Here is a 27,280-nt window from a genome sequence, read left to right as displayed (position 1 = left end):
GGTTCCTTCCAGCCAATCGAGAGCGCTTGCCTCTGGAAAGAGGCTGGGCTTCCAGGACCAGAACCAATGAGCATGCACCCTGGGCTGGGAGGGCGGGGCCAGGGACATTTAAACCACATCCCAAAAGAGCTTCTAGGGCAGAGCTGGGTTTGGTGGCCTAAGCCCAGTCCAAGGCCAGCATGTCACTGCAGAGGATTGTGCGCGTGTCCCTGGAGCATCCCACCAGTGCCGTGTGCGTGGCCGGTGTGGAGACCGTCATAGACATTTATGGGTAAGACCTGACGGCCAGGGGTTTGTGCGTCCTTGGCTCTGACCCCACGGGTCTTCCTCTCCAGGGCTGTGAAGAACTTCCTCTAGGCTTCCGCCTGGCCTGGCTTGGCTGTCCACTCCTCAGACTTGGCCTTGGAACAGCAGCCAATCAGGGAAGCTTGCTCAGGTTCCAGCAGGGGACTCCAATTGCAGGAGGCTGAGGCTCAGTAGAAGAGACTGGTGGTGGCTGAGTGGGTCTGGGGACTTGGAGGCTGCCGGCAGGCCCTGAGTTTAACTCTTGAGCAGTTCCACTCTGACGATGAGCCTGTGGTCTAGGCTCATTGTGAGCATCATCTTGGCTGACAAGCAAAGGCCCAGAGAAGGTGAAACATTTGCTCAAGCCACGCAGTAACAAGTGGCAAAGCCAGGGTTTGGAGCCTGTGACAGGCTTGCTCAGCTGTCCTGACACTTGAGGGATTTCAGTTCTGGTTTCCTCCAGCCATTCAACGCCCATGCATTAGGCCCCAACTGCATGCCAGTCTAGCACCTCATGACTTGTGGTTTCTCTCTCCCAGGAAGGAAAGGAGGGTCCGGGTAGGGGTTTAGGAGCTGGGCTCTAGGGAGCACCCAGGAGCCAGCTTCTTAGGCTTTTGAGGAGTCTCTTTTCTGAGGCTGAGCTGGGGACAGGCAGTCAGCATGCCTGTGGTGGGCAGGGTGTGGATCCCTGTGACCGTTTCTGCCTCCCAGCCTCCCTTTGGGCCAGGTTTCTGTCCACCTCGCCCTCATGGGGGGTCCTGTGCCTTGTATGATATTGAGCAGTATCCTTGGCCTCCCTCTGGAGGCCAGAGACACCCCACCTTACTTGTGACAACCAGAATGTCTCCAGATATTACCAAATGGTCCTAGGGCGTGAAATGACCTGTTGTTTCTTTTCTTTTTTTCCGTACTGGGGATTGAACCCGGGGTGCTTTACCTTTTTATGTTTTTATTTTGAGACAGGGTCTCACTAAGGTGTCCAGGCTGACCTCAAATACAGGTGTGACCACCATGCCTGGTTAAAATCACCCACTCTTTGAGAACCAGTGTCCCAGACTTAAGAATTTAAAGATCCAAGTGAATTTAGTTGGAAGCCAAGATGGTCCCAAAGTGTTGGATGGCGAGGGTGAGAAGCCGGTCATGGGGTGGGCAGCTGGCCGCCAGGAGCTAAATCCTGGTTGAGGGGCGGGGGCGTGAGGGTGGGAAGAGGAATCAGTGGCTCCTGGGGCCAGGAGGAGGGTGAGGGGGGGCGAGATCCCTGCTGCCGGCGCCACTGTCTGCCCCAGGGCTGCGTGCCCACGGGGGTGACTCACTGCCCCAGCTGCCGTGTGCCCGTCGGGCACAGGTGTCTTCAATTTGACCTGTGCCAGGAAACCTGGAGGAGGCAGAGGCCACTGGTCTTGGGGCAACCTGAGCGAGATGGGCCCTGCTGAGGAGTCACAGAAAGCCGTGTGTGGGGGACAGCCTCGGGGTGGGGGTGGGCAGAGACTCCAGGTCTCCAAACTGCGATCCTTAAATGGCAGTGCCCCGCCCACCCGGGGCCGGTGGAGCTTCTGGTTGGCTCGCTCACACGTCCATCAGTGTTTCCTGGGGGGCTGGTGCATGCCAGGGGCTGGGGACCCTGCAGGCTCAGCCACTGGCTTCCGCTGGCCCTGGGGGCTCTGGGAGGCTGACCGGCTTCGCACTCCTGTCTTGGAAGGGGAGCCACGGGGTAGCTCTGAGGGTGTGGCAGGCCTGGGGGCTCGGCCTGGGCACTCTTGGGGGAAAGGGCACGAGGTGTGGTGACTCAGCCCTGGTCCGAGACATCCCAGCTGTCTGGTCTTGGAAAGGTCCTTTGTCCCCGCAGAGCCTCTGCGTTCCATTATCAGCGTGGAGACGGAGGCCCAGCGCTTCACACACTCCAGCAAGTTCTCAGGCCGCCCCTGAAGGGAGGCTTAACAGCTCTTCCAGTTGCCCTGAGGGGGGAGCGAGCCCCAGGCCCAGTCATGGCGCAGGCTCCGTGTTCTACCCTCTCAGGGCCATCCACGGGTGGCATGATCATCACCCCCTTCTTATGATGAGGGAACGGGTCACGCAGCCAGTGAGTGGCAAGGCCAGGAGGGGCCCCAGCGGTTTGGCCTTTACTACATAGAGCCGGCAGGAAGGCTGAGTGGGGAGTGGTTAGTGCCCAACCTCTGGGGGACACTGGACTGAGGTGACTGTCGCACTATCACTACATTGTCATGGTTTCAGGGCTCTGTCCTGAGCCTGGGTGCGGCACCAGGTGGCTCTGGAACAGCACTGAGCGGCATGGGGGAAGGAGGAATGGAGAAAAGAGGCTGGGCAGTCGGGGAGGGCTTCCTGGAAGAGGAGCCTTGAAGGACGGGCACTGGGCCTCGCTGTTCCCCATTCACCCTGTCCTCCGCCTCCCCAGGAGTTGCAGCCGGCTCAGGCCTGGCTCCTGAGCAGTGAGTCCTGGGACCTGGAAAGGGAGGGGGTAAAACGCAGCCTGCGCCCTCACTGGGCGGCTGGCTCACCCCTCAGGGCAACTGGAAGGAGACATCCAGTCTCCCTTTCACAGATGCAGGGAGGCAGCTCAGAGGGACAGTGGCCCAACCCGTCCTACCCTGCGAGGCACAGCCTGGGCTTCCGCCCAGCTCTCAAGGGCCGAAGCCAGCTGGCCACTCTTCTCCTGGCACTTTCTCAAGGCTGGAGCTTCGGGGTGAGACGGGGTCCTCAGACTCCAGTCCTGGAGGGGGAGGGGTCTCACCAGCAACATCGAAATCCCAGGAGACTCGGTGGAGTCGCCCCAGGGCCCAGAGCCACGGGGTGGTAGGTGGGAATGGCACTCCTGGAGCACAGGAAGTGCTTCCTGGAGTCTGTCAGGTTGTGGCTGCTCGCGGGGGGGCTGAAGGGCCCTCGGAGCTGGTCACCTTGGAGAGCAGTTGGTCCTCAGGCTGGTCTGATGGAGCCTCTGGGGACCCAGGCACCCTTCGTTTTCTGGATGGAGAAACTGAGGCCAGAGCAGGAAGGGACTGCAGAGTAAGTTAGGGGCAGAGGTGAAACTAAAAGCCACGTCTCCCAACCAAATGGCTCAGAATATTGGTGACAGGGAAACTGAGTCACAGAGGTGCAGAGACTCACCTGGGGGACCTGGGGGGCTTGGGGACCCTCCTCCGAGGGCCCTGGAGCCCCGGGTGTTCTCAGAGACCCCAAGCTGTCGGGTCCAACCTGCATGGCTGCAGAGGGCCCGGCACACACAGCAGTCCCGGGGCCACCAGATGTCCCTGAACTCCTTCATGATGCCAGCCCAGACGCTGACAAGAAGGGCAACCTTGACCTGGGGGTATACATCTCGCTCACCTTGGAAAGACCCCGAGAAGCAGCACTTAGAAAAGCCAGAAGGCAGGGATTCCCCCATTGAGCCACATCTCGTGGGTCCTGAGCAGGAAGTGGGCTGCCGCCTTTCCCCCGGGGGGATCCCTCCTCCATTAGCAGGTGTCTCCTGGGGACCACGCCCATCAGCAGCCTCCTCTTCTCCAGCAGAGTTGCTCCACCCTGGCTGTGTGTTCGAATCACCCCGGGGACCTTAAAAATAAACTGCTGGGCCGCATGCAGGGGTGGGCACCTGTGATGCCGATCTCAAGAGCCTGAGTCAGGGGGACTGCAAGTTCAAGGGCAGCCTGGGCACCTCAGTGGGATCCTGTCTCAAAATAAGAAATGAGGATCATGATGGTAAAGGATTGTGGTTGTAGCTCAGGGTAAAGTGCCTTAGCTACCAGGAAAAAAAAAAAAAAAAGTTGCTGGGCCTGTGGTGGGGCCCATGGCGGGGCACCTGCTTCCATGCGAGGCCCTGGGTTCCCCTGTACATGGGAAAGCCTGGCTCCCTCACCGCCAGGGGCCCAGCACCGAAGGCTCTTTTCAGCACTCATTAGGGATAATTGTGTGGCCAGGGTGGAGAACCACCACCCTCACTGGGAAGGACACTCAGCCTAATGGAACTGAGAGGGGAGTAAGGACCTTGGACTTGGTGACAGGAGGAACAACATCTAGTGAGCAGGAAGGTACCATGGGACTTTATGTGGGCTTCAGCGGAGTGGGCAGCACTGATCCAGGGCCAGGCTGGCCCTGAACAAAGGGAGAGGGAGCTTTGACTGGCTTGCTGAGGCGGGCTAGGGTCTGGTCCCTGGTCAGGGACACGGTTCCAGAAGGGATTCTTCTTGAATCAGACGGCCAAGGTCACTGTCAGCCTGTACCCTTGAGGCTGGCACCACCATCCTGTGCCCACATCCTGGCCTCTGGCTCCATCCAGGTCCCAGGACAGGGCTGAGGGTTCAGGGGCTCAGGCTGCTGTGGCTGCTGGAGTAGCTCATGGACGGGTGGGACAGACACCAGCCCCAGGGGGCGGTGACACAGTGCACGCAGAGCCCAGTGGAATCTGACCCAAAAGTGAAAGCAGCCAAGGGACAGATGTCGCTTGAAGACAGAGCTCCCCTCGAGGTGCCATCAGGCAGCTGCGGACCCCAGTGAAGACTCTGATTTTTGGCAAAAATAGCCTTCAGGTCCCCGAGGAGTAACCTAGGCAACGGTTAGCTTCGTAACCCACGCGTCAGAGGTGTGACATTGGAAACTAACGACCTGTTGCCCAGCTGTGTGGCTTCCAGTATTAGCGACTCAGTCGGCAAGAACAGGCGAAGCCGAGGGTTTATTTAGGCTTTTCTCTGGTGACAGTCTCATCTGGTGCAAAAATTCGGCTTCTCGAGCTTCCTCGGGGTCTCACGACCGGCCTGCTGAACACAGCGTACCCTGTCGCCACGCCCCCTGTGCCCCGCAGTGTACCCCACTGTCCCCGCCTCTGTCCCTCCACCATGGTCCTTGATTGTCTCAGACCAGAAGCCCTGAGTTTGGGTCCCAGTTCTGTCAGCTCGGCTGTGTCATCTTGCAAGACTTCCTGCGGCTCCCTGGGCCTCCGTTTCCCGGGGCACCTGAAGGGTTGGCATTGAGCAGGGGGTTCTGCGCTCTGCTCTCGGGGGCCTCTGAGCCCCATCCTGGACTTGACAGGCTCTGTCCACGCTGGACGTTTGAGGCAAGAGCGCTGATCTGGAGCTGGCCCTGGGCAGGTGCGTCTTCCACCTTCTCAACTGCTCGGGCCTTGGGAGAAGTCCTGGTGTGGCCACCATTTCCCAGGGCAGAGCAGGGCGGGGTGCAGGGCATGGGATCAGGAGGACAGAGGTTTCCTGGACCTGGTTCTGCTGTGAGGCTGGCCTGGGGAGGGGACCTGGGACCCTTGCTGACTGGGGAGAGATGCAGAGCCCACTGGAATCTGCCATCCTGCAGGCGGGGGATCTTACTCGACATCTTGTCCAACTTTCTCTGTTCAACCACAGGGACTTTTCCCCTCGGTTTCCCAGCTCCCGAAGTGTTTGGTTTTGTTCTAGAAGCTGAGGCCCTGAGCCCGTGAAGGGAGAGGACGGGTTTGGGTTTGTAGTGACTATAGAGCTGGCTGACTCTATGGCTCTGTCACTTATCCACTGTGTGGCTTTGAGCAAATCACCTGCCATCTCTGAGCCTCAGTTTCCTCATCTGCAAAGTGGGGATGATAGTGCACACACGATGCAGCTGTGGGAGCTCCCTGCACCCACTGTCACCTCATGGTTGTCACAGGGAAAGGGAGAGATAGGAAGAGCTGGTGGTCGCTTCCCAGGAGGGTGGCCTTGTGCTGAGCCACCTGTATCTGCCCTGGGGGACCAAGGTCCAGCCTATCTGGGGCAGCGCACCCTGAGCCCCACGCTCCCTCAGCAAGCATCAGAAGGGTGTCCAGTGACAGCCTGGCTTCGAGCCACCTGCAGCCCTGCTGCTGCTGCCGCCACCAATCTGCTTTTCCCTAAGGTGGGTCAGAGGTCGGCCACCTTTAGGGGGACCAGCTCTGCCGGCTTGTTGGGGCCTTGCATGTTGTAGCCCTGGTTCAGCATCCGTGACACAACAGGGCTGCTGGTTGCCTGCTGCCTTCACCATCCTCAGGGCTGGGCGGGCTTTGGATGATCCTCGCCTGTGTGGCCTTGGCTGGGCCAGGAGCACCGTCTACGGCAGGACTCGGCCACGCGTGGCAGCTCAGGCCTGGCCTGAGCGAGAGCTGTGTCCAGGGAGGCTGTGCAGGCTTCCCTTGACCTCCAGGATGGGAAATCCAGCTCTTCCTGTACCTGAAGTGGGGTCCCCTCCTGGCAGCCACCACGTGACGGTTCCAATGCACAGCGTCCAGGACGGGGCGTGAGCTCAGGGCTGGGCCTCTGGAAGGTGCCTTCTGGTCACTTCTGGGCTTCAGATTCCCTGGCAGTGAAATGAGGCCATGACCTTCACTCATCCAAGATGCTTTTTGCACCTGGGGCTCCTTCCATCTCCCCAGTGCCCCAAGCCCACCAGAGACACAGGCACTGAGCCAGGCTGTCCGCCTGAGTCCCCCAGGGCTGGGGTCCAAACCCAGACTGCCTCCCCCAGGGTCAGGCTCAGCTTCCTCGCCTGACCAAGAACCGTCGCTGGCTCCCTGTTACATAGGGATGAAGCAGAGACCAACCCGTCGCAGCCTGAGTCTGTCTGCCCCTGACCTGAGGCTGCAGGACGGAGACCTCGGTACCTCCGAGCGGGCTCCTCTACCAGCCTTTCCCGGCTGCCCAGCCTCGCCCCTCCTTCCGTCCACCTGTTTCCTGCGCCCTGCTTACTCTCATTGTGACTTCCCCGCCCGGGAGGGTGGTTCTGAGCCTTTCCTGACAATTGTCACACTTGAGCCTGGCCAAGTGGGAGTCACCTGGGGGTCCCGTGGGAGTCACCTGGAGGTCCCCTGGGAGCCAGCCTGGTCGGGATGCGCCTCCTCCTCTCTTCTGGGCCCCTCCTTTCCCCAGCCTCAGAGGCAGCCTGTTCGCCTCCCGCGTGATGTTGTAGGCCCTCTTGGGCCACTGTCCTGGGGCGCCTCCCAGGCAGGGGGACAGCCCAGGAAGGTGTTGGGGAGCTGGGCTGAAGTACCCCAGACCCGGGGAGTGGGACCTGGGCATTGGGGGCTTTTCAGACCGTCAAGGTACTAAGCCCTAGCTCATGGGCCCCCGGCCCCAGGGACAGCTTGGGGTCAGGAGTTCCATAAAAACGCTGAGTCCCCGGGATGTTGACATTTTCCTGGGTCTGTCTCCGTCTGTCTTCCTGACTCTGTCTCTGACTCTCCATCTCCAACGGTATTTTTTTGTTGTTGTTTTGTTTTGTTTTTGGCAGCACTGGGGAAGGAACCCAGGGCCTCTTGTGTGCTGGGCAAATGTTGTCCCCTGTGCCTCACTCCATGCCTTTTTGTCCCCATCTCTCTGTGTCTCCAAACTCTCTACCCGGCTCCTCCACGTCCCCTGACAGAGGCTGGCCCACCCACCCAGGGCAAAGCAGCCAGACGGTACCACCAGCCCCAGAAGTGACAGAAATTGGGACTCCAGATAAACAATGAACAATTTTTAGTATAAACATGTCTCCAAACCTACATAGGCCACACTTATACTAAGACAATTATTTGTTGCTTATCTGAAATTCAAGTCTGTGTTTGCATTTGCTGAATCCCGCAGCCCTTCACATGGAAGGAGAAGCAGGGCGTCACCCCTGCCCTGGGGGTGGGGCCTGCGTCCCGGGGGTGGGGCCTGCGTCCCGGGGGTGGGGCCTGCGTCCCGGGGGTGGGGCCTGCGTCCCGGGGGTGGGGCCTGCGTCCCGGGGGTGGGGCCTGCGTCCCGGGGGTGGGGCCTGCGTCCCGGGGGTGGGGCCTGCGTCCCGGGGGTGGGGCCTGCGTCCCGGGGGTGGGGCCTGCCCGATGGAGCACGGATGGGCCTGGTTTACTTCTCTTTATAGAAAGTCACTGTGAGAAGTCAGAGCCACCCTGGTGGAGGAGGCTGGAAGGGCTCTTTCCTCTGAGGCTGTCGCCTGGGTGGGGCAGCTGTGTGAACGCCAGGACGCATTGGCCCAGCCTGAGACTCGGTTTCCCCAGGGGTGACTGGAGTGACAGCCCCTTCAGAGGCTGTGGCGAGGATCAGGAGCGGATGTAGGGGAGGCTTAGCTGGGCGTCCTCAGCAAGTGTGCCGGCAGGGCCCGGGTGTCATGATTATTGCTATTCCTGGGACCCAGCCTGGTGGGGCAGGATGTGGCTGCTGGAACCAGGTGGCCTGGGTTTGGATCCCAGCCTGTCCTTCCGGGCTCATGACCTTGGGCAGATTTCTTACCCTCAGTTTCCCCATCGGTAAAATGGGAGGCAGCGGCAGCTCTCAGCTCCTAGAGCTCCTGAGAGACCTACATAGTACAGCTCACAAAGACGCTCCATAGGGCCAGTGTGCAGGCAGGGCCCCTCCAGGGTCGGCCACTGAAACCCAGGAGGCCTTCTAGCCCCTCAGCCACAGGGGCCTCTCCCCACGTGGTGACCGCTGAGCCGAGACGCAGGCCGGCAGCCACCAGCCCTGGGCGATGCCAGTCCTCAGCTCCCTCATGGGGTCTAAGGCTCTGAGGCCATTGGGAGAGTGGCACATGCACCTGCTTCAGCCCGCAGTGCCCGGGTGCAGAGCAGGAACCCCATAATCAAGGGATGGACAGGCTGGTTTTCAGGCAGGGTTCCCAAGCAGGAATGGGGAGACACCGTTCCAGGGACCAATGGCATCATGGAGATTTTAAACCTATAATTAACACCTGGTTGTTTGATCCAATCTGGCCAAGTTTCCCAGGGGACATGGCAGTGCTGTGGGACAGCCTGGGCACGGTGTCAGAAAGAGGCAAGTGCATGCTTGGCTTTGCCGTGTGATGCTGTGTGACTTCAGCTTGTTGCTAGACCTCTCTGAAGGAGACCTCCCTCCCTCATCAGATGGGCATGATTCTGCTCACTTTGCATGTAAGCTCGCTCTCACACACACACCCACACACACACAGCACACACTCAGCAAAAACTAATCTCTTCCTAAGGGAGACCCCAAGGACACTTAATCACCTGCTAAGGAGCCATGTCGGGGACCTGGGGTGAGAATGCTTTCCTAAGCTAGAGACGCAGAGCCCCACGGAGCCCGCTGGGCAGAGGTGGGCCTGGAGCAGGAAGTTGGGTCCTGACTGGGGAGGAGTTTGCAGTTCTGTTGGAGGCAGAGACACCCTCGAGGGGAGCGGGAGTGGACACAAGCTTGAGAGCCGGCGGGGTCTTGTGGGCGGGGCCTCCACGCCTGGGAGCTGCTTGTAGGGTCCCACGGCCCAGGGTGGTCCTGGAGGCGGCAGGCGGGCACCTGAACAAGGGCTGCCCTCGGCATGTCCTCGGCCCTGCTCTCCCAGGTCGGTCCCCGAGGGCACAGAGATGTTCGAGGTGTACGGGACCCCCGGGGTGGACGTCTACATCTGTCCCAGCTTCGAGAGGAGCCGGGAGCGCGCTGACACCAGGCGGTGGCACTTCGATGAGGGCCTAGAGATCGTCGTGGTCATGAACTCCCCCAGCAACGACCGCAATGACAGTCATGTGAGTGGGGCCCTGCCCTGGGGAGGGGCAGAGCGGCCACCCACCCACAGGCCCACATCCCCTCTCCCCAGTGTGGGCGAGTGCCTGGCCCTGGGGCCAGAGGCTGGGGTTCGAGTCCCAGCTCTTCAACTCGAGAACGACAGTGTGACAGTCCCCACTGTGGCCCGCGGGTTGGCTCGGGGATCTCGGCTGCTCCGAATGAAGAAGGGCAAGCTGGGAGGGAGGGACACTCCTGCCCAAGGAGATGCCCTGCCTAGGTGACAGTTCCCTAAGGTGCCTCAGTTTCCCCAAAGACACTCTCTTCCTGACCCATTTTCAGGACGGGGCGGGGGGCATTTAAAACATGGAAGAAATGGGTGACCTTTGAACTTGGCACCCCTCAGAGGGCTAAAGGGGACCAGGACTCGGGGGGGGGGGTGGAGACGTGGGCCCCTCCATGGAGACTGACCACGTCAGGCTCGGGGCGGCGGATGCCATCCACCCACATACCAGCTGGTGACATGAGGGGCGGGTCCCCCTTTCACAGGGACTGAGAGCAACTCTTCAGGGCCACACAGCTAAAGGGCAGGAGGACTAGACCAGTGCAGGTGGCAGGTGGCCTCAGTCCCCTCTCTGCTCCCACCGGTGCTGCAGCTCCGTGGGGCGCATGGGCCAGGGCTCACTGAACCCACGTTGCAGATGGAGACACCGAGGCCAAGGGGTGTGGTCCCCTGCTAGTGAGCAGCAGAGTCAGCGAGGGGCAGGGCAGGTGCCCCGAGCAGCACCGGTCAGCCTGTGGAGGTGCCCTGCAGAACGGGGGGCTCTGGGGCTGCCTCCCCACCCTGAGCTCCTTGGCCCCATGGCTGCTAGGACAGAGCAAGGCCAGGGTCCCCTGCCCCTCTCCTGACCCCACCTGGCAATGGGGATCAGTCACGGCAGGATTTAGGAGCTCTCAGGACTGAGCGGGTCGGGGACCTCGGCAAGATCTCCTCCCTCCGCTGAGTTGAGAACGCGGAGCCCACGTCTGGGGGAGGCCCGAGGAGAGGCAGGCGGGAGAGGACTTGGGTGCCTCCGCCTCCAGCCACATCATCACCAGCCTCGGGGTCCTGGCTCAGCAGGGACAGGGCCGCTCCAGCCGGCAGCACGAGGAGCCCCGCGAGCGTCCCCACCGTCCATGCTGTGGGGCGGGGATTACTATCCCACTGTTAGGAAAAGAGAGGCCAGTAACCCTCCAAGGTGTTCACCCCTGAAGGATCCAGGACCCGAGCCCAGGCTGTCCAGAGCCCTGCACTTGACCCTCCCGTGAGGCCACCTGCCTGCCAAGGACAACAGCTGGTGTTTCTTGGGCACTTCCTCAGGATACACTACGATCCTCCAGGGTGGACCTACATGGTCCCGGCTTTACAGATGAGAAAACAGAGGCAGCTCTGAGAGGGGAAGGGCCTTGGCCAAGGTCACAGAGGCCAGAGGGGCTGGGCTCAAGTCCTGGCTACGTCCAGGGTTTCCTGTTCTTAAACCTGCTTGGTCCAAACTCCTCTCGTTACAAATGGTGAAACTGAGACCCAGTGTGGAGCGGGGGCTTGCCAAGACCACACGGGGGTCGCTGGTAGGACTGGGACCCGGGTCTCCATAGACTCCCCCAGAGAGTTCCGTCCCACAAACGGGCCAGCCCAGGCCCGGAACAATGAGTAACTCGGAGCAGACTAAGGAAGAGCTGGGTGGGGCCGAGGTTCCCGAGCCCCCATGCTCTCCTCACAGCCTGACCGGCCCCTCTCTCCCTCCAGGTTCAGATCGCCTATCATTCCAGCCAGGAGTCTCTGCCCCTGGCCTACGCAGTGCTCTACCTCACCTGCGTTGGTAAGTGGGGGGCTCTGCTGCGGGCGAGGCCAAGGGGTCTTGGCTAAGGGCAGGGAGGTGGTTAGGGATGTATTTTTTTTAATTAAAAAAGTACAGAAAATTCAAACAGTACAAGAATATACACTTAAAAGTAGACCTCCCTCCCTCCAAATCGGGGCTTCCTGTTCCCCAAGGCAGCATCCTCCCAGAGAGATGATTGATACATAAGCTCGGTGCAAGTGGTTCAGATACTGAAACTCTCAGGCAGGGAGTGGAAAGTGACTTGGATTCCTGTGTAGGAACAGAGGGGGATTTCAACAGGGAACTGAAAATTATGAGTCAAAGAAAATGCACAAATCAGTCCTGGAGATGAAAAATGCCTTTGATGAATTCTTAGTAATCTGGATGTAGCCGAAGAAAGAATTGGTGAACCTGAAGATAGGTCAGTGGAAGTTACCAAACTGTAATAAAGAGAAAAAAAAAGTGAAACAAGCAACACAGACCTGAGAATTCTGGGACAGCATCAGATGGTCTGAACTCAATGCAGTTCCCATCAAAATCTCAAAATAGCCTTTTCATAGAATTGTGTAAAGCTGATCCTAAAATTCATAAGAAGTACAAAGAGCAAGAATTACCAAGACAAGGCGCTGGGCTTGTGGCTCAGTGGTAGAGAGCTTGCCTAGCACAGGTGAGGCACTGGGCTCAATCCTCAGCGCCACATTAAAAAATAAATAAATAAAACAAAGGTATTGTGCCCGTCTACAACTAAAAAAAAATATTTAAAAAAAAGAAGAATTACCAAGACAATTTTGAGAAAAAGTAGAAGAATTCACAATACCAGATATCAAGAATTTTCCAAGCTATAGTACTTGAGGCAATATGAAATTTGTGCAAGGTTAAGTACATAGACTAATAAACTAATAGAGAGCCTGGGGACAGACCCAGGGTTCAGAGGTCAGCATGGGGAATATATAAGCTTGGAGCCCTACCTCACACCATAGCCTACAAAATTGCACATGGCAGCAATTAGCAGGAAAGTTGAGCATGTTTTATGTGTCAGAAGAATTTGCAGAAGCAGAGTGGCTGGGCTCAAGGGGATGCATCTTTAAATTTTGATAGATGTGGCCAGATAGCTTTCCAAAATCTCTGAGCCACATTTGGTGCCTGCAACAGCATGGGGACCTCCTGGCTAGCAGGTGCAATCTCAGCCTCTTCTCTTTGTGCCAGTGTGACACACTGGTTGCTTAAATTTGCCTTCCCTTAGTTAGGAGTGGGGATGGGCATGTGCCCCAGACCCTGCCCCCCAACTCATTGGAAAACATGCAGAAAGTTCATAAAGCTTATTATATGTATGTATATATATACACACACACACACACGTGCACACACATTAAATGAACAATTACAAAGCAAACACTGGAGTGGCCATTCCCACGTCAAGAAATAAAATACAACTAGCGCCCAGAAGTCCCCCAACCAACCCCTCTCTGATCACAACTTCCTCCTTCTAAAAGTAACTCTGTTTTGTGATAAATATTTCCTTGTGTTTCTTTATGGTTTTTACACCTGAGTGTTCCTAGCAGATCACATAGACTGGATTTGCAGCCTGAACTCTGTGGATAGAATCATCTCTCGCGTTTTCCTTTGGGTTAGGCCCCTTCTGCCCCAGGTTATGTTTATGAGGTTCATTCCCTGGTGGCCTGGTGCCCGAGTATCTTGTCATATGGTAAAAACAAATCATTTGAGCCAGGTGTGGTGGTGCACGCCTGTAATCCCAGCGGCTCAGGAGGCTGAGATAGGAGGATCACAAGTTCAAAGCCAGCTTCAGTAACAGTGAGGCACTAAGCAATTCAGTCTGTCTCTAAATAAAACACAAAATAGGGCTGGGGATGTGGCTCAGTGGTTGAGTGCCCCCGAGTTCAATCCCTGGTACCCCAAAAAAACAAAAAATCATTTGAAATCCCCACCCCTTCTCTCTTAAGAACTAAGATTTTGCTTTTCTTGGTACCAGGATTAAGGGATACTTAACCTCTTAGCCATACTCCCAGCCCTTTTTTATATTTTATTTAGAGACAGGGTCTTGCTGAGATGCTTAGGGTCTCACTAAGTTGCTGAGGCTGGCTTTGAACTTGCGATCCTCCTGCCTCAGCCTCCTGAGCCTCTGGGATTACAGGTGTGAGCCACCACACCTGGCCTAAGAAGATTTTCGCAGATGCAGAAAGATTGATTCAGGCCCCTGGAACATTTCACTGGCGCTGCAAGATCTCCCAAATTCCTAGGGAAAACTGTCAAGTTGGGATGTGGGTCTGAGAGTGTGGGTCGCAGCTGAAGCAGAGGCTCCGAGAGGCCCCACAATTGGAAGGTGGCAGAGCTGATGGGCATCCTGGTCAGCCTGACCAGAGTTCAGGCTCGCTGTCCCAACCCAAGGAGGTGAGACAGATGGCTTCACACAAACCAAGAGTGTCCCCTGGTGATGCAGGCTCGGTGCAGGCTGTGCCCGAGACTGTGAGGGCTGGGGGATACAGAGAGGGAGCAGACAGGACGGCTTCCTGGAGGGGGTGGCTGTGGCCCTGCCCCTCATCTTCGCCGTGGGCTCTTACCCAGCCCAGGGAGGGAGGCTGCAGAGCCTCCACCTCTGGCTGTGCCTGCTGGGAGAGGCCACACCCCTGTCCAGCCCCAGACGGGCCCTGACACTGGGCTATAAACACAGAAGCATGATCTGTTCTGGGCTCCTGGGGACCTCGTGGGGACTCACCCACTGCCTCCCCTGCAGACATCGCTCTGGACTGTGACCTGAACCGTGAGGGAGGGCAGGACGGGAACTTCGTGGACAAGGTAGGTTTCTCCACCTGGACCAGGTGGTGGGGGGTGGAGTGTCAAGCTGCTGTAAGCCCAGGTCACGGGGAGAGGCCATTACAGGTATCCCCCTGCTTCCCAGTGGCTGCTGAGGCCCAGGGACCAGGCATGGATGGGATCTTCATTCACCAAGAGAGAAATCTTCACCAGAAATCACCAGGCACGAGGCTCCCAGCCTTGGGCTGGGCCTCCGTTTGTTGGAGGAAAGTTCTGGATTTGTGGGCGAAGTCAAGGGTGGGCAAGCGTTTCAAAAAATAAAGGTCGGATGGTGGACATTTGAGGCCCTGGGCCGGGCGTCTTCCTGCCTCGGTGGGGTAAAAGTGGCCGCAGTCAGCACATAACCCGTGCGACTGTCCTAGCAGAACCTGACCACAGGGACAGGCAGCCAGCAGACGTGGCACCGGCTACAAGGAGCTGACCCCGTCTGTGTGGACAGGGACCTGCTGAACTCGAAACTGGGACTGACTTCTGGACCCCATAGTAGTGCATTAAATGCAGCCGGTGTCCAGAGGAGGGCCCAGGAGGCTGGTGGGTGGGGAGGACTCGGCAGCTTTCGGGTGCAGGGACCGGCAGGGGCCTCAGCTCACGGGGCCAGAGGGCGGCATGGGCCGGGTCAAGCCCGTCGCCTGCTCTGTTTTCTCACCGACAGCGGCAGTGGGTCTGGGGGCCAGGAGGGCATGGAGCCATCTTGCTGGTGAACTGTGACAAGGACGACCTCAGCAGCGATGTCCAGGACAACTATGACCAGCACGTGGGCTGCCTACAAGGTGGGGGCCGGGCAGCCTGGGCCCCTGCTCATCCAGGTCACGGCTCAGATGCCCCGGGTTCTGGGCAACCCCCAGGTGGGGCTCTGGTGGCAGAACTGGGGGCCGGAGTGTCCACCCTGGGCACACCGTGGCGTTGCTCAAAACCCACCTCAGGCTGGCGCCGTGTCTCTCTGGTGTCCCCAGAGCCAGTGGCACTCCCATTGCTGCAGAACCTCTGGAAATGATCCACCCTGCTTTCCCCTTCCTCCAGGGGACCAAAGGATGCGGCATTGTTTGAGTACCTACCGTAGGCCCTGCCCTTCTCACGTGTCTTGTCTGGCCATCAGGAGGGAAGGTGTCACCATCCCAACCCAGAGATGAGGCCCAGAGGCCAGGAGGCTCCCAGCCTCCCTCTTCTTGGTCCAAGGTTTCCCCCTCCAGCCCCTGATCCAGACCCCACCCTGGACCTCTGACCTTCACTCAGGGGCGCCTGCTCTGCCAGGTCCACTTGGACCACAGCAACCAGAGGGACCAGGCAGGGACAACCTGGGGTGGGGGTGGCCAGTGCTCCCACATGAGATGCTTCTAGGGGCCATTGGAGATGGGAACGTGGAGGCCCAGTGGGGAGGGGCCAGCCCAGTGTCACAGCCCACCTGTGTGGCTGCCGGGTGGCCTCTGCCCTCTCCAGGCCAGGCACAGGGCTGGCGGCTCTGCATGTCACATCTCTAGGCAGATGAGGAAACGGGGGCCCAACAGGACTCACAGTAGCACCACATTTCACTCTGTCACACGGCTCCATGGTGCTCTTGTGGTGGCTTCCAGTGTTTTCACAGCTGGGACACCTGAATCCTGGCGCTCACTGTCCTGGGGACGAGGTGGCCAGGACAGGAGGTGCAGGGGACCCCAGCACCTCTCTGAGTCACTGCCCTCTGTGTGGCCCCCAGACCTGGAAGACATGTCCCTCATGGTCCTGCGCACCCAGGGCCCCGCAGCGCTCTTTGAGGACCACAGGCTCGTCCTGCACACCTCCAGCTCCGACGCCAGGCGGGCCCGGGTCTTCCACGTCTGCGGTGAGTCTCTGTGGCCCCGCCCGGGCGGCCGCCCTGGCAGCTGGGCAGGCTCGGGTCCCGGGAAGAGTGCCAACAGCGGGGACCTTGCAGGCCCGGGGGTCACACCTGCAACCCCTCCACCCTTCACCAGGGAGAGGCGGGCAGGGGCTGTCCTGTGTGTAGCCGGGGTGAGGCTGCGGCCCTCCCCTGCCCAGGCCACCTGCGGTCACAGCCGCTCCGCCTCCTCCCAGGCCCCGAGGACTCGTGCGGGGCCTACAGGTGCGTGCTGGGCCAGGACAAGGTGTCCTACGAGGTGCCCCGGCTCCACGGGGACGAAGAGCGCTTCTTCGTGGAGGGTCTCAGCTTCCCTGACGCTGGCTTCCCGGGGCTACTGTCATTCCACGTCACCCTGCTGGATGACTCCAATGAGGTGGGGCTTGGCAGAGAGAGGCACAGGGTGACACCCGGGCTCCGGGGACCCAGGCTTCTCCACCGCGCTGCTGGCTCCTCTCCAGCCAGGAGAAGCCGGGCTTTGTTAGGGCCCCGGGGACAGACGAGATCCCCCCTCCCGGCTGCCAGACGGCAGACCTGTGCTGTCCCCCCCCCCCCCGCGGTCCCTGCAGGACTTCTCGGAGGCCCCCATCTTCACGGACTCGGTGGTGTTCCGCGTGGCGCCCTGGATCATGACGCCCAGCACCCTGCCACCCCTGGAGGTGTACGTGTGCCGGTGAGTGTGGGCGGCGGGTCCCCAGGCTCCCAGCCGCCCGCCGGCCCTGGCTCTCAGTCCCTGTCCCTGGCTCGTCCACAGCGTGAGGAACAACACGGGTTTCGTGGAAGCGGTGGCCGACCTGGCCAGGAAGGCCGGCTGCAAGCTGACCGTGTGCCCGCAGACCGAGAACCGCAATGACCGCTGGATCCAGGTAGCGTGCCCCGGGCGGGCCTGGCCAGGGCTCCACCTGCAGGGAGAGGCCAGCCTGCCCCGCTGGGGCCCTCGGGCAAATAACCAGCCATCTCTGTCCCCCACCTTCCTGGTCTGCCACCAGGGACGCCAGGCCTGGGTGTGCAGTTCATGGACCCTGGGCCACCTTGGCCTTCAGAACCAGAGGGGTCAGCACTGACCTGGCCCTCGAGGTCCGAGGAGGAGGCATCTGCACCTGTCAGGGCCCTTGGTGCTGTCCCAAGGCCAAAGGAGATGACTTGTGCCCAGTGGCCTGTTAGTCCATCTCAGGCCTCTCTGGGTCCACCCTGGCCTGACCCCATACGGGGACGCCCTCAAGGTCATGTCTGTGTTCTCATTCCCTCTGCCCTGCTGTGTGACCACAAGCAAGCACATGCCCTCTCTGAGTTTCCAGCCCCTCCTCCCATCAGCAGGCATCCTGACCCCTGCCCTCCCAGACTGGGCTTCCCCAGAGCGCCCACGGGGAAGTGGGGAGCTGCTGGCTGTCCACAGCTGGGCCTGTCCCCCCGTTGGCAGGATGAGATGGAGCTGGGCTATGTCCAGGCGCCACACAAGACCTTCCCCGTGGTCTTCGACTCCCCCCGGAACGGGGAGCTACAGGAATTTCCTTACAAGAGAATCCTGGTGAGTCGTCACCACAGCTGGCCCTGGGAGCCGAGGGGCCACCCCGGGGTGCGTGGCACGGGGAACAGTGCAATTCAGGAGATGCCCGGTCACGCTGGAATTTCAGAGAAGCAAGGAGGAGCTTTTTGGTATAAGTATATCCCAATGGGGGACCCTCCACCTCCTGGACACACAGGGGTCAGACCTCTGCTGGCCCCTGATGGTCCGTAAGCTCCTTCTGAGAGACGCCCTGGGGAGACACCGAGGGCCCGCATCAGCCTGCTGATCCCCAGGCGCAGGCACCCAAGGTAGCCAGCCCCCAGCCCCTGCGCTGGCCGTGGCAGGAAGGCCGCGAGGGGCCGGGCAGCCACCTCCGGTGTGTCTGAGGGGAGCACAGGGCCACCTCAGGGGCCCTGTGACCAGGGGCTGGCACTGGCCTAGGGCCTGTGTTCCCGGCTTCAGCCCTAGGCCTGCCATGAACTGGCTGCTGGGTCTGACCCGTGGTCACTCGGTCTGTCCCCCGTGGTCACTCAGTCTGTTCCCTGTGGTCACTCAGTCTCCCCCCGTGGTCACTCAGTCCCCCCCGTGGTCACTCAGTCCCCCCGTGGTCACTCAGTCTGTCCTCCGTGGTCACTCAGTCTCCCCCCATGGTCACTCAGTCACCCCCCGTGGTCACTCAGTCTGTCCCCCGTGGTCACTCAGTCTGCCCCACAATGGTCACTCAGTCTGTCCCCCATGGTCACTCAGTCCCCCCCGTGGTCACTCAGTCCCCCCCGTGGTCACTCAGTCTGTCCCCCGTGGTCAGTCTGTCCTCCGTGGTCACTCAGTCTCCCCCCGTGGTCACTCAGTTCCCCCCCGTGGTCACTCAGTCTCCCCCCCCGTGGTCACTCAGTCTCCCCCCATGGTCACTCAGTCTGTCCCCCGTGGTCACTCAGTCTCCCCCCCGTGGTCACTCGGTCTCCCCCAGCCATGGTGGCTCTGCCCACCTGTCCTCTGGGAGCTCAGAGCCCTGAGTCAGTCCAGTCCTCCCTGCCTCCCCGCCCACCTGACCCCCGTCTCCCACCAGGGCCAGGATTTTGGCTACGTGACTCGGGAACCACGGGACAGGTCTGTGAGCGGCCTGGACTCCTTCGGGAACCTGGAGGTCAGCCCCCCGGTGGTGGCCAACGGGAAGGAGTACCCCCTGGGGAGGATCCTCATCGGGGGCAACCTGCCGGGGTGAGAGGACAGGGACTGGCGTCCAATGGAGGCTGGGGCGGGCATGGTGACCAAGGCCGGGGCCAGGGACCACTCCACGCCTCAGCACCAGCAGGGAGTGATGTCACTGTAGTCCTACATGGGGGGGGCGCTGTTCCCGACGCTGTCGGCACCTGAGAGCCAGAGCCGGGACCTCGGATGGCTCAGTTTGACCCTTAATTCTCCAGGTGGGCCCAGGGAGGGTGGGTGACTAGGCCTGGACCTTCTGATTCTGGAATAAACAGATGATGCTGACCACAGCGTCCACCAGTTAACAGTGACAGGAGACAGGCTTCTCTTCCCCACCGTCCCAGGAGACAATGCATTTGAGCCAGAGCTCATTTATACTATAGTGTAAATGACTAACAGAGGGTCTTTCCCTGAGCAAGGGGCAAGGGCTGTATGAGACGTGCAAAGTGACCTGCTGGTGACACAGATAGACTCACAGACTGTGAGTTATTGAATGTGTGGCACAGAAGAGCTGGTGGACAAGGAATGACACCACAGTGGTTCTTTGCTGTGGAACAGATCAAGACACTGAGCCAATCAATTCAGCAAAGCTGTTAGAACAGACTCAGGATCAAATAGTAGATAATCCAGAGTCGAGCTTTAGAGGGGACCAGCTGTTCTCAAGTACATGATCCCCCAGAAAGAGGAAATATAAACAGGATTTAAATCCACAAACCTAAAATACTGTAAGGCCCTGGGGATGCTCTTATCCACCTCTCTCCCCACTGACATCCAGGAAGGTGAAGGTGCACCAAGAGAGATCTAAGTTAAACTCAAGCAAGAACTGCCTGACCATGGAGGGATGGAATGTGGGTGTGAAACTGGTGACTTGGAGTCGATAAGAACAGGGTCTGAGGGTGGTTCTGAGGATTTGCCCAGGTGGCAGGGCCTGATGGGTCACTGCCCTGGTGTGACTGACCTGTCCCCAGTCTGCCTCATCGGGAACACACCTGGTGGGGTATGAAATGCACACATTCGTGGTCTTTCCTGCTTACAAAAGAAATGCCGTTTGTAAAGTCAGGTTCTGCAGAACTCTCGGGGTCTGGGCTTCCATTTCCTCGTGGAGTCTTTCTTAGTTACATGATTTCTTAACCCTGTGCCAGGTCGAGGGGCCGCCGGGTCACCCAGGTGGTGCGGGACTTTCTCCACGCCCAGAGGGTGCAGCCGCCCGTGGAGCTGTTTGTGGACTGGCTGGCCGTGGGCCACGTGGACGAGTTCCTGAGCTTTGTCCCTGCCCCGGATGGGAAGGTGAGACTCGGTGGCAGGCCCCTCCTGGCATCTGGGGCAGGGGCTGAGCTGCAGGGGCTGAGCCGGGCCGGGCCGGAGCTCAGCCATCCACGCTCCACACACAGGGCTTCCGCATGCTGCTGGCCAGCCCCGCCGCCTGCTTCAGGCTCTTCCAGGAAAAGAAGAAGCGGGGCCACGGCAGGTCCCTCCTGTTCGAGGGTGTCATCGGTGGGTAACGGTGCTGCATCACAAAAGAAGGGACATGGTGGCTTCAGAGAGGGATGGCTGGTTTTAAAGCAGTGCTGTCCCCCCAGATTCGGGACCCCTGACTCCAGCCACTGCTGCCCGTGTTGGGGCAGAGCTGAGGCAGGAGGGTGGGGACCGTCCATATGGGTGGGCATGGAGAAATTGGGGACATAGCCAGCCTGTGACCAGTACAGTTGCACCAAGCTTTCTGTTAGAAGGTTCTGGAACTTGGAGTTCAGTGTTCTGTGTCACCTTCTTGGATCCTAATGACTTGTGTTTTGTAAGTGAAGTCCGAGAGGTAAATCAGGCATGAGCTGAAGGCTTGTAGCCTCTGCCTCACAACCTCCCTGCCTCCCCAGGTGGGCTCTCTGCTGCCCACTCCCTTGTCCTCTGGATCCCAGCTGCCAGGTCTCCCTGACTCTGTCACCGCCCAGGGACACTGTGGTCCGATTCCCCCAGCAGGAGCTTGGGCCTGGGATCTGCCTGCAGGGACATGTGCTGGGGGCTTGGCCGGGGTGAGCCCACAGCAGCGCATGGCTGGTCAGGGGCTCCCACGCTCTGATTGCAGCGGGCCGGGTGGGGTGGCCGGCCTGGGGGGAGGGGCGTGGAGCCCTCCAAGCTGCACAATTTGCGGGTCTCATTCAGGGGCTGCCTGGCCACTTGTACGCTGGGCACATGCACCAAGTCAGGGCTCCGCCTCTGGGTGCTGTGAGGGTCCACCCTGTCCCATGTATGTCCCAAGCTCAAAGGAGTGCCACATCAAATAACAAATTAAAAACCCTGTGGCAGGCTGAGAGGTGGGAGGAGCAGCGGCTGTGGGTCTTGGTACCCTAAACGGCTCCTTTCTCCTGCTTTTTGAATGAGGAACCCACGTTTTCGTGTCTCACAGGAGGAGTCTGGAGGGGCAGGGCCACCGTCTGGGCCAGCGTGCAGGGGTGTCTGCCAACTCCACCCCCTCCCGTCCCCACTGTGACCACCTTATCCCCAGGGGGACCTTCCTGAAGTCTGGGGTCCCAGGGGTCTCAGGGCAAAAGCCCCTTTGCCATTGGATCATGGATTCTCCTGGTCCATGGCCACCTGCGTAGGCACATGACCCCGAGACCAAAGCTATCCAAGAGAGGAGACTGCAGAGTTACCAAGTACCCTCCCTTCCCAAGTGCCCCAGCCTCTGTGCTGACGTCACCCTGTGCCCAGCACGACACTGGAACCAGCCATAAAGTAGAAGCCCATAATTCCCAGTCCATCGCTCCCAAAGGGACCGCGGCTCGATTCCCGTGAACCCAAAGTAAACCTTAAAAATCCTCCAGTCCAGAGCTGCCGGGCCAGGCGGGGCGGGGAGGGGAGTGCCCCCTCATCTTCCCTGGGGGACCAAGTTCACGGTGAGCTGGCCCAGAATCAGGTTGAGAGGAATTACCCCACTGCCTGGCTGGGAAGGAGACCCCAGGCCATGCGGCCACCGTACTCAGGGCCAACCCACAGGCATGGTCATGGCTTCACAGAGGTAGAGGTGGCACCAGTATTAGGCACCCAGGTGTGCCACATCCCATGCTTGGTGCTCGTGGACATCAGCACCCTGATCCCCAGAGGGCTGGGAGGATTCCAGCCAGCCCCCTTCAGACCCCAGGAAGGGGAGGCACAGAGGGGGGAGGCACTGGCTGGAGGGGGCAGCTGAGCTGGGGCTGCAATGGAACCAGCTGCCTCCAACTGGGCTGGAGGGAACAGGAACCGCAGGTGTATGTGTGCTGGAGGGAGCCTGCTCCTCCCTCTCTCAACCTAAGGCCCTGTGACCACTGAGCCCCCAAGTCCCAGCTGTATGACCTTGGGTGAGTCATCTGGCCTCCCCAGCCTCATCTCCTCATCTGTAAAGTGGAGATGATAATACGTACCTGGTAGGGTGAGACTCCTGAGATGCTGGGCTCTGGACTCAGGGCAGCGCAGGCCAAGTGCAGGTGACCAGTGAGGACTGCGAGCGGTCGGCCTATCCTCCCTGCACCTGTCCAGCCATCTCCATGGGACCCCATCAGGCAGCAGGAAAGCTGGGCTTCTGGGGAGCCACCTCCTGAAGGGCAGGCCAGGGCCTGATGGTGTCCACTCCCAGAACTCGCTGATTGACTGCTCAGAGAGCCGACAGAGGTCGGCCCTGGGGTGGGGGCAGACAGCCAAAGGAAGAGCAGCCGCTACTCAGCGCCCTGGGGGGTTGCAAATTTCCAACTCAGCGCCTTCCTACTTCCAGCGACTCAGTAAGCCTAGGGTTCACGGAACGGCGGGACCCCGACTTCTGCGGTGGGTCCTGGATTTGCAGAAGGCCTTGCGTGTGCAGGAGTCAGAGAGCCGCGAACTTGACCTTTGCCCGTGTGCCTCCCAGAGCCAGTGGCCCTCTGTGTCTCTCCCCTCCACAGGCAATGGGCGGGTCAGGACCATCTCCATCAACCAGGTCCTTTGCAACGAAAACCTCATCAGCTTTAATAAGTTTGTGCAGGTACAGAGGCGTGGCTGTGAGTGGGAAGTGGGCGGGGCTCGGGAAAGAGAGGGCGGGGTGGAGAATGGGCGGGGCTTGGGGCAAGAGGCAGGTCAGAAAGTGGGCATGGCTCGGGAAGGGAGTGAGGTGGAAAGTGGGCCAGGCTCAGGACAGGAGAGGGTGGGTGGATAGTGGGCGGGGCTTGGGACAAGGGCGGGGTGGAAAGTGGGCGGGGTTTGGGACAAGAGGCAGGTCAGAAAGTGGGCATGGCTCGGGAAGGGAGTGAGGTGGAAAGTGGGCCAGGCTCAGGACAGGAGAGGGTGGGTGGATAGTGGGCGGGGCTTGGGACAAGGGCGGGGTGGAAAGTGGGCGGGGTTTGGGACAAGAGGCAGGTCAGAAAGTGGGCGTGGCTCGGGAAGGGAGTGAGGTGGAAAGTGGGCCAGGCTCAGGACAGGAGAGGGTGGGTGGATAGTGGGCGGGGCTTGGGACAAGGGCGGGGTGGAAAGTGGGCGGGGTTTGGGACAAGAGGCAGGTCAGAAAGTGGGCGTGGCTCGGGAAGGGAGTGAGGTGGAAAGTGGGCCAGGCTCTGGACAGGAGAGGGTGGGTGGGAAGTGGGCGGGGCTCTGGACAGGAGAGGGCTGGGTGGGAAGTGGGCGTGGCTTAGGACAGGGGTGTGGGCGAGGCTCGGGACAGGAGGGGCAGGATGGAAAGTGGGTGGGACTCGGAACAGGAACGGGGTGGGCAGGGATAGAAACAGCAAGGGCGGGGCTTGGGTAGCAGGGGTCGGAGACTCACAGTTCAGGACAGCCCAGGCTGGAATGGCCCAGACACAGGGGCTCCAGTTTCCACCTTCCTCCTGGGAGAAGGTGTGAGTGTCGTGCACCTGAGGAAGACGGGCAGCCATTGGCTGTGAGCATCCACAGAGGTGTGACCTCAAACACAGGGAGGGTTGGAAGTCCGTGAGGAGCATCACCGAGACCACCATGTGGGCAAGCCGCTTGGTCACCCAGGCAGAGGGCTGGCCTTTAGACCAGACAGAAGCAGTGAAGGCGGTGGGAAGTGGCCAGGTCAGGGGCAGGTTCTATGGGTCGTGCCCCCAGGACTTGCTGTTGGATTGGACACGGAGGTGGGAAGGAAGGATAGAGAAAGACAGCAGACTTGTGGATAGACAGCCAGGGAGAGTTGGAGAGCTCTGCAGAGCAGCTGGCTTGGGGGTAGAGATTAAGAGTCCATCTTTCCAAGATCATTGTAACGTCATGTGTAGATTAAAAAAAAAAAGAGTCCATCTTGGGACCCATCTGAGCAGAGATGCCAAGGGGGCGGTTGTCCTCAAGAGTCTGAGCTCAGGACATAGACAACCTTATACAGAGAGGAGCAGATAGAATCTTGGGACCTGTCAGTGTTTTAATGTAGAGACTGAATGAGATCCCTAAGGAGGGAGGATTTCAGAGAAGAGGGTCAAACATGGAACATTCCCGAACACTCTCAGTTTAGCTAGTGGGGCATAGAGCAGGTATATCTCCACCAAGGGGCACAGAGGTGAGGTTTGTGTGCACGGTTGATCCGTGGGCACTCGGTCCTCATGCCCCTGCTCAACTGCGTATGCCCCCAACACACATGGCAAAGTGTCCCCAACTTGGCCCCTCCCACCCCCAGAGCTGCATCGACTGGAACCGCGAAGTGCTGAAGCGGGAGCTGGGGCTGGCCGACCGCGACATCATCGACATTCCGCAGCTCTTCAAGTCTGAGAGGAGAAAGGCCACCGCCTTCTTCCCAGATTTGGTGAGCCCACCACCTGGGGCCTGGGCCTTCCTATGATGAGGCTGCAAGCTTCCGTCCCCCAAGCGGGGACACATTTAATGGCAGTCATGTTTGGGATTGTGGTGGCTGGAGATTGGTCTGACGCCATGGCTTATGGTGGCTGTCCATGTCATGGTCCCTGCAACTGGCCAAGCCCTGGCTCGAGGGTGGTGGTGGGGGAGGGGTGGCACGTGATGTTGGTGGAGTGAAGGGATATTTGCACCTGGGTTCTCAGGGCTATTCTGTCCCCATCCTCTGGCTCGTGATTGTGCAACACCCACGTCTATCCTGACGTGGTTCCAGATGGCCCCTCTCTCAGGAGCTTGCACTCTGATCCATGGGGAGGGACACTCTCCTCACCTCTGAAAACAAGTCCCAGTGATCTACTTCATATTTCTATTTCAGTTGGGAGGGGAGGCAAGTGCCCCTAGTTTAAGGGGTAGGAGTGGGGGTCCAAGAAGGCTTCCCGGTAGGGGCCTCATTGAGCCCTAAGAGGTTGCCCCCACCCGGCCCTCCAAGTCTTGCATCTGAAACACACACCTGGGGCCCACTGGGTCCCGATTCAGCAGCCTGAGGGAGGGGTCCGGGGAGGCTGCTGCAGCTCTATCCGCCCCCAGGTGGCGCTGGCGTGCCCTTGGGTCACCTGCTCTCCCTCCTTCCCCCATGTGCTGAACTCACCGTCCTGAGAGCCGCGGGGGGCCTTTCCTCACCACCTTTGCTTCACCTCCTTCCTGCCTCTCTGGCTCTGCCCTTCCTGCCTCTTCCTTCCCGTGGCCCTGCGAGGTGCCCCTGGAAGCTTGGGCAACGTTCCGGTTCTTGGGTTGGCAAAAGGACACTGCGTAACCTGAGGGCAGGGACAGTGGCAGAGGGCCGCAGGAGGGCCTGGGCCTTTCTCCTCATACCCTCCCTCTCCTTCCCGGGTGCTGGCTTTGCTGCCCTCCCCTGGGACAGATCTGGATATGGCCACCTCACTAGGTCCCGCATAGGCGGAGACGGACTCTCCCAGGGTCAGCTCTGACCTGGGTTAGGGTGGGGGTTCCACGGGGGCCGGAGCTGTTGATTCAGCGCTGCCCCCCCCCACAGGTGAACATGCTGGTGCTGGGGAAGCACCTGGGCATCCCCAAGCCCTTCGGGCCCCTCATCAACGGCCGCTGCTGCCTGGAGGAGCAGGTGCGCGCCCTGCTGGAGCCGCTGGGGCTGCACTGCACCTTCATCGACGACTTCACGCCCTACCACATGCTGCACGGCGAGGTCCACTGCGGCACCAACGTGCGCCGGCAGCCCTTCTCCTTCAAGTGGTGGCACATGGTGCCCTGAGCCCGTCCCCCCAGCCTCCCCTCCCCCCGCAGTGGTGGCCCCTGAACAACGAGCATCAAGAGACCCCCAGGTTCCAGATCAAATGCTGGGGGCGGGGGGTGACCCGTCCCTCTCAGAAACCTTTCCCTAGAAGCGTCCACCCCTCACCTGCAGCCTGTTTGGTTCTCAGGCATGAATCTTCTTGGCCTCTCACGAAGAAGGACCTCACTTCTGTGGCTCTCATGTGGATCAATATGACCCATGGGGACTCCCTGCAAAAGTCCCCTCACCTCCTGTTCCTCTGTTTGGTGGGAAATTCGCTTTGGGGTCTAGAAGTTTCCACACATGTCACCAGCCATCTCGGCCTGTGTGTCCTAAGCCAGGGAGGCCCTGGGATTCTGCTTTGGCCTGGTTCCCCCCCCCCAAGGGACACAATCTTAGACCACTCAACACAGGACAGGAGACATCCTGCCCAAAGCCACCCCCGTAGAGAGGGACCTAAGGGTTCATTTAGGACAAATTGGTACCATCATCCCCCTCTAAGCTCCTGGCCAGGTGTCGAACTCTGTCCCACCCTGCCTGAGCCTTCATGTGGCAGGTGCCTGTAGAGTCACGTGAGACTTATACCCACGCCCCCATCATCTGACACACAGAAACCTGAATTTCTGCAGATAAAAGTAGCCTGGGGAATTGGTGGAGATGGGAAAGTGTCCTTCAGAGCTCACAGGGCTGGCCCTGGTGGTCCACCTCCTGCTGAGGATGCTTTATTAATCCTGGGACTTCTCTGTGCAGGGGGCACCCCGATGAGTTGGCCGTGACCGAGGCCTTCTATTGACCACAGGTCAGGGTTTCCACATCCTGCCAGGCTGAGGAGAGGTGGACTAGCAGGGCTGGGTCCACGGAGACAGCTCTGGAGGGACAGCTTTGGGGATGAGCTGCTTGGGCCCGGGGCGGGCGTGGGGAGAGGCTTGGTTTGGGCTTCGAGTGTGTTCTGTACACGTCCCGCTGTGTTTCCCTCACAGCTAATAAATCCGCAGAAACACAAATGCTGTGGTAGAACTTTGGCCCTTTGGGCTTGGGGTGGGACAGCAAGGATCAGGGACTTTCTGCCACTGAAGGCCTTGTTGGCCTGGCCCTCCAAGAATTTGGGGCTGATAAACCCAAATTTGGGTAAGCAGGTAAAGTCACCATAGAGCCGGCTGCGGCTGCCCCTGACGG

General features: G+C 59.7%; 1 protein-coding gene across 1 annotated transcript; it reads left to right on the top strand.

Moving 5' to 3' along the window:
• Positions 1–179: 179 nt before the first annotated feature.
• Positions 180–26,083, top strand: PADI3 (peptidyl arginine deiminase 3; the record flags this gene model as incomplete). Its single annotated transcript, XM_081308085.1, has 16 exons — positions 180–271; positions 9,583–9,763; positions 11,527–11,599; positions 14,352–14,413; positions 15,084–15,201; positions 16,125–16,250; positions 16,481–16,659; positions 16,853–16,956; positions 17,038–17,149; positions 17,704–17,811; positions 18,857–19,008; positions 20,139–20,283; positions 20,388–20,490; positions 22,908–22,987; positions 24,623–24,748; positions 25,850–26,083. The coding sequence occupies 16 exons, from the start codon at positions 180–182 to the stop codon at positions 26,081–26,083; spliced, it is 1,995 nt and encodes a 664-aa protein (XP_081164211.1).
• Between the last annotated feature and the right edge of the window lie 1,197 nt (positions 26,084–27,280).

The sequence above is a fragment of the Spermophilus citellus genome, assembly GCF_964194105.1.
Source record: "Spermophilus citellus genome assembly, chromosome: 9".
Lineage (NCBI taxonomy): Eukaryota > Metazoa > Chordata > Mammalia > Rodentia > Sciuridae > Spermophilus > Spermophilus citellus.
The sequence above is the reverse complement of the archived record's forward strand: the minus strand, read 5'-3'. Positions and strand labels throughout refer to the sequence as shown.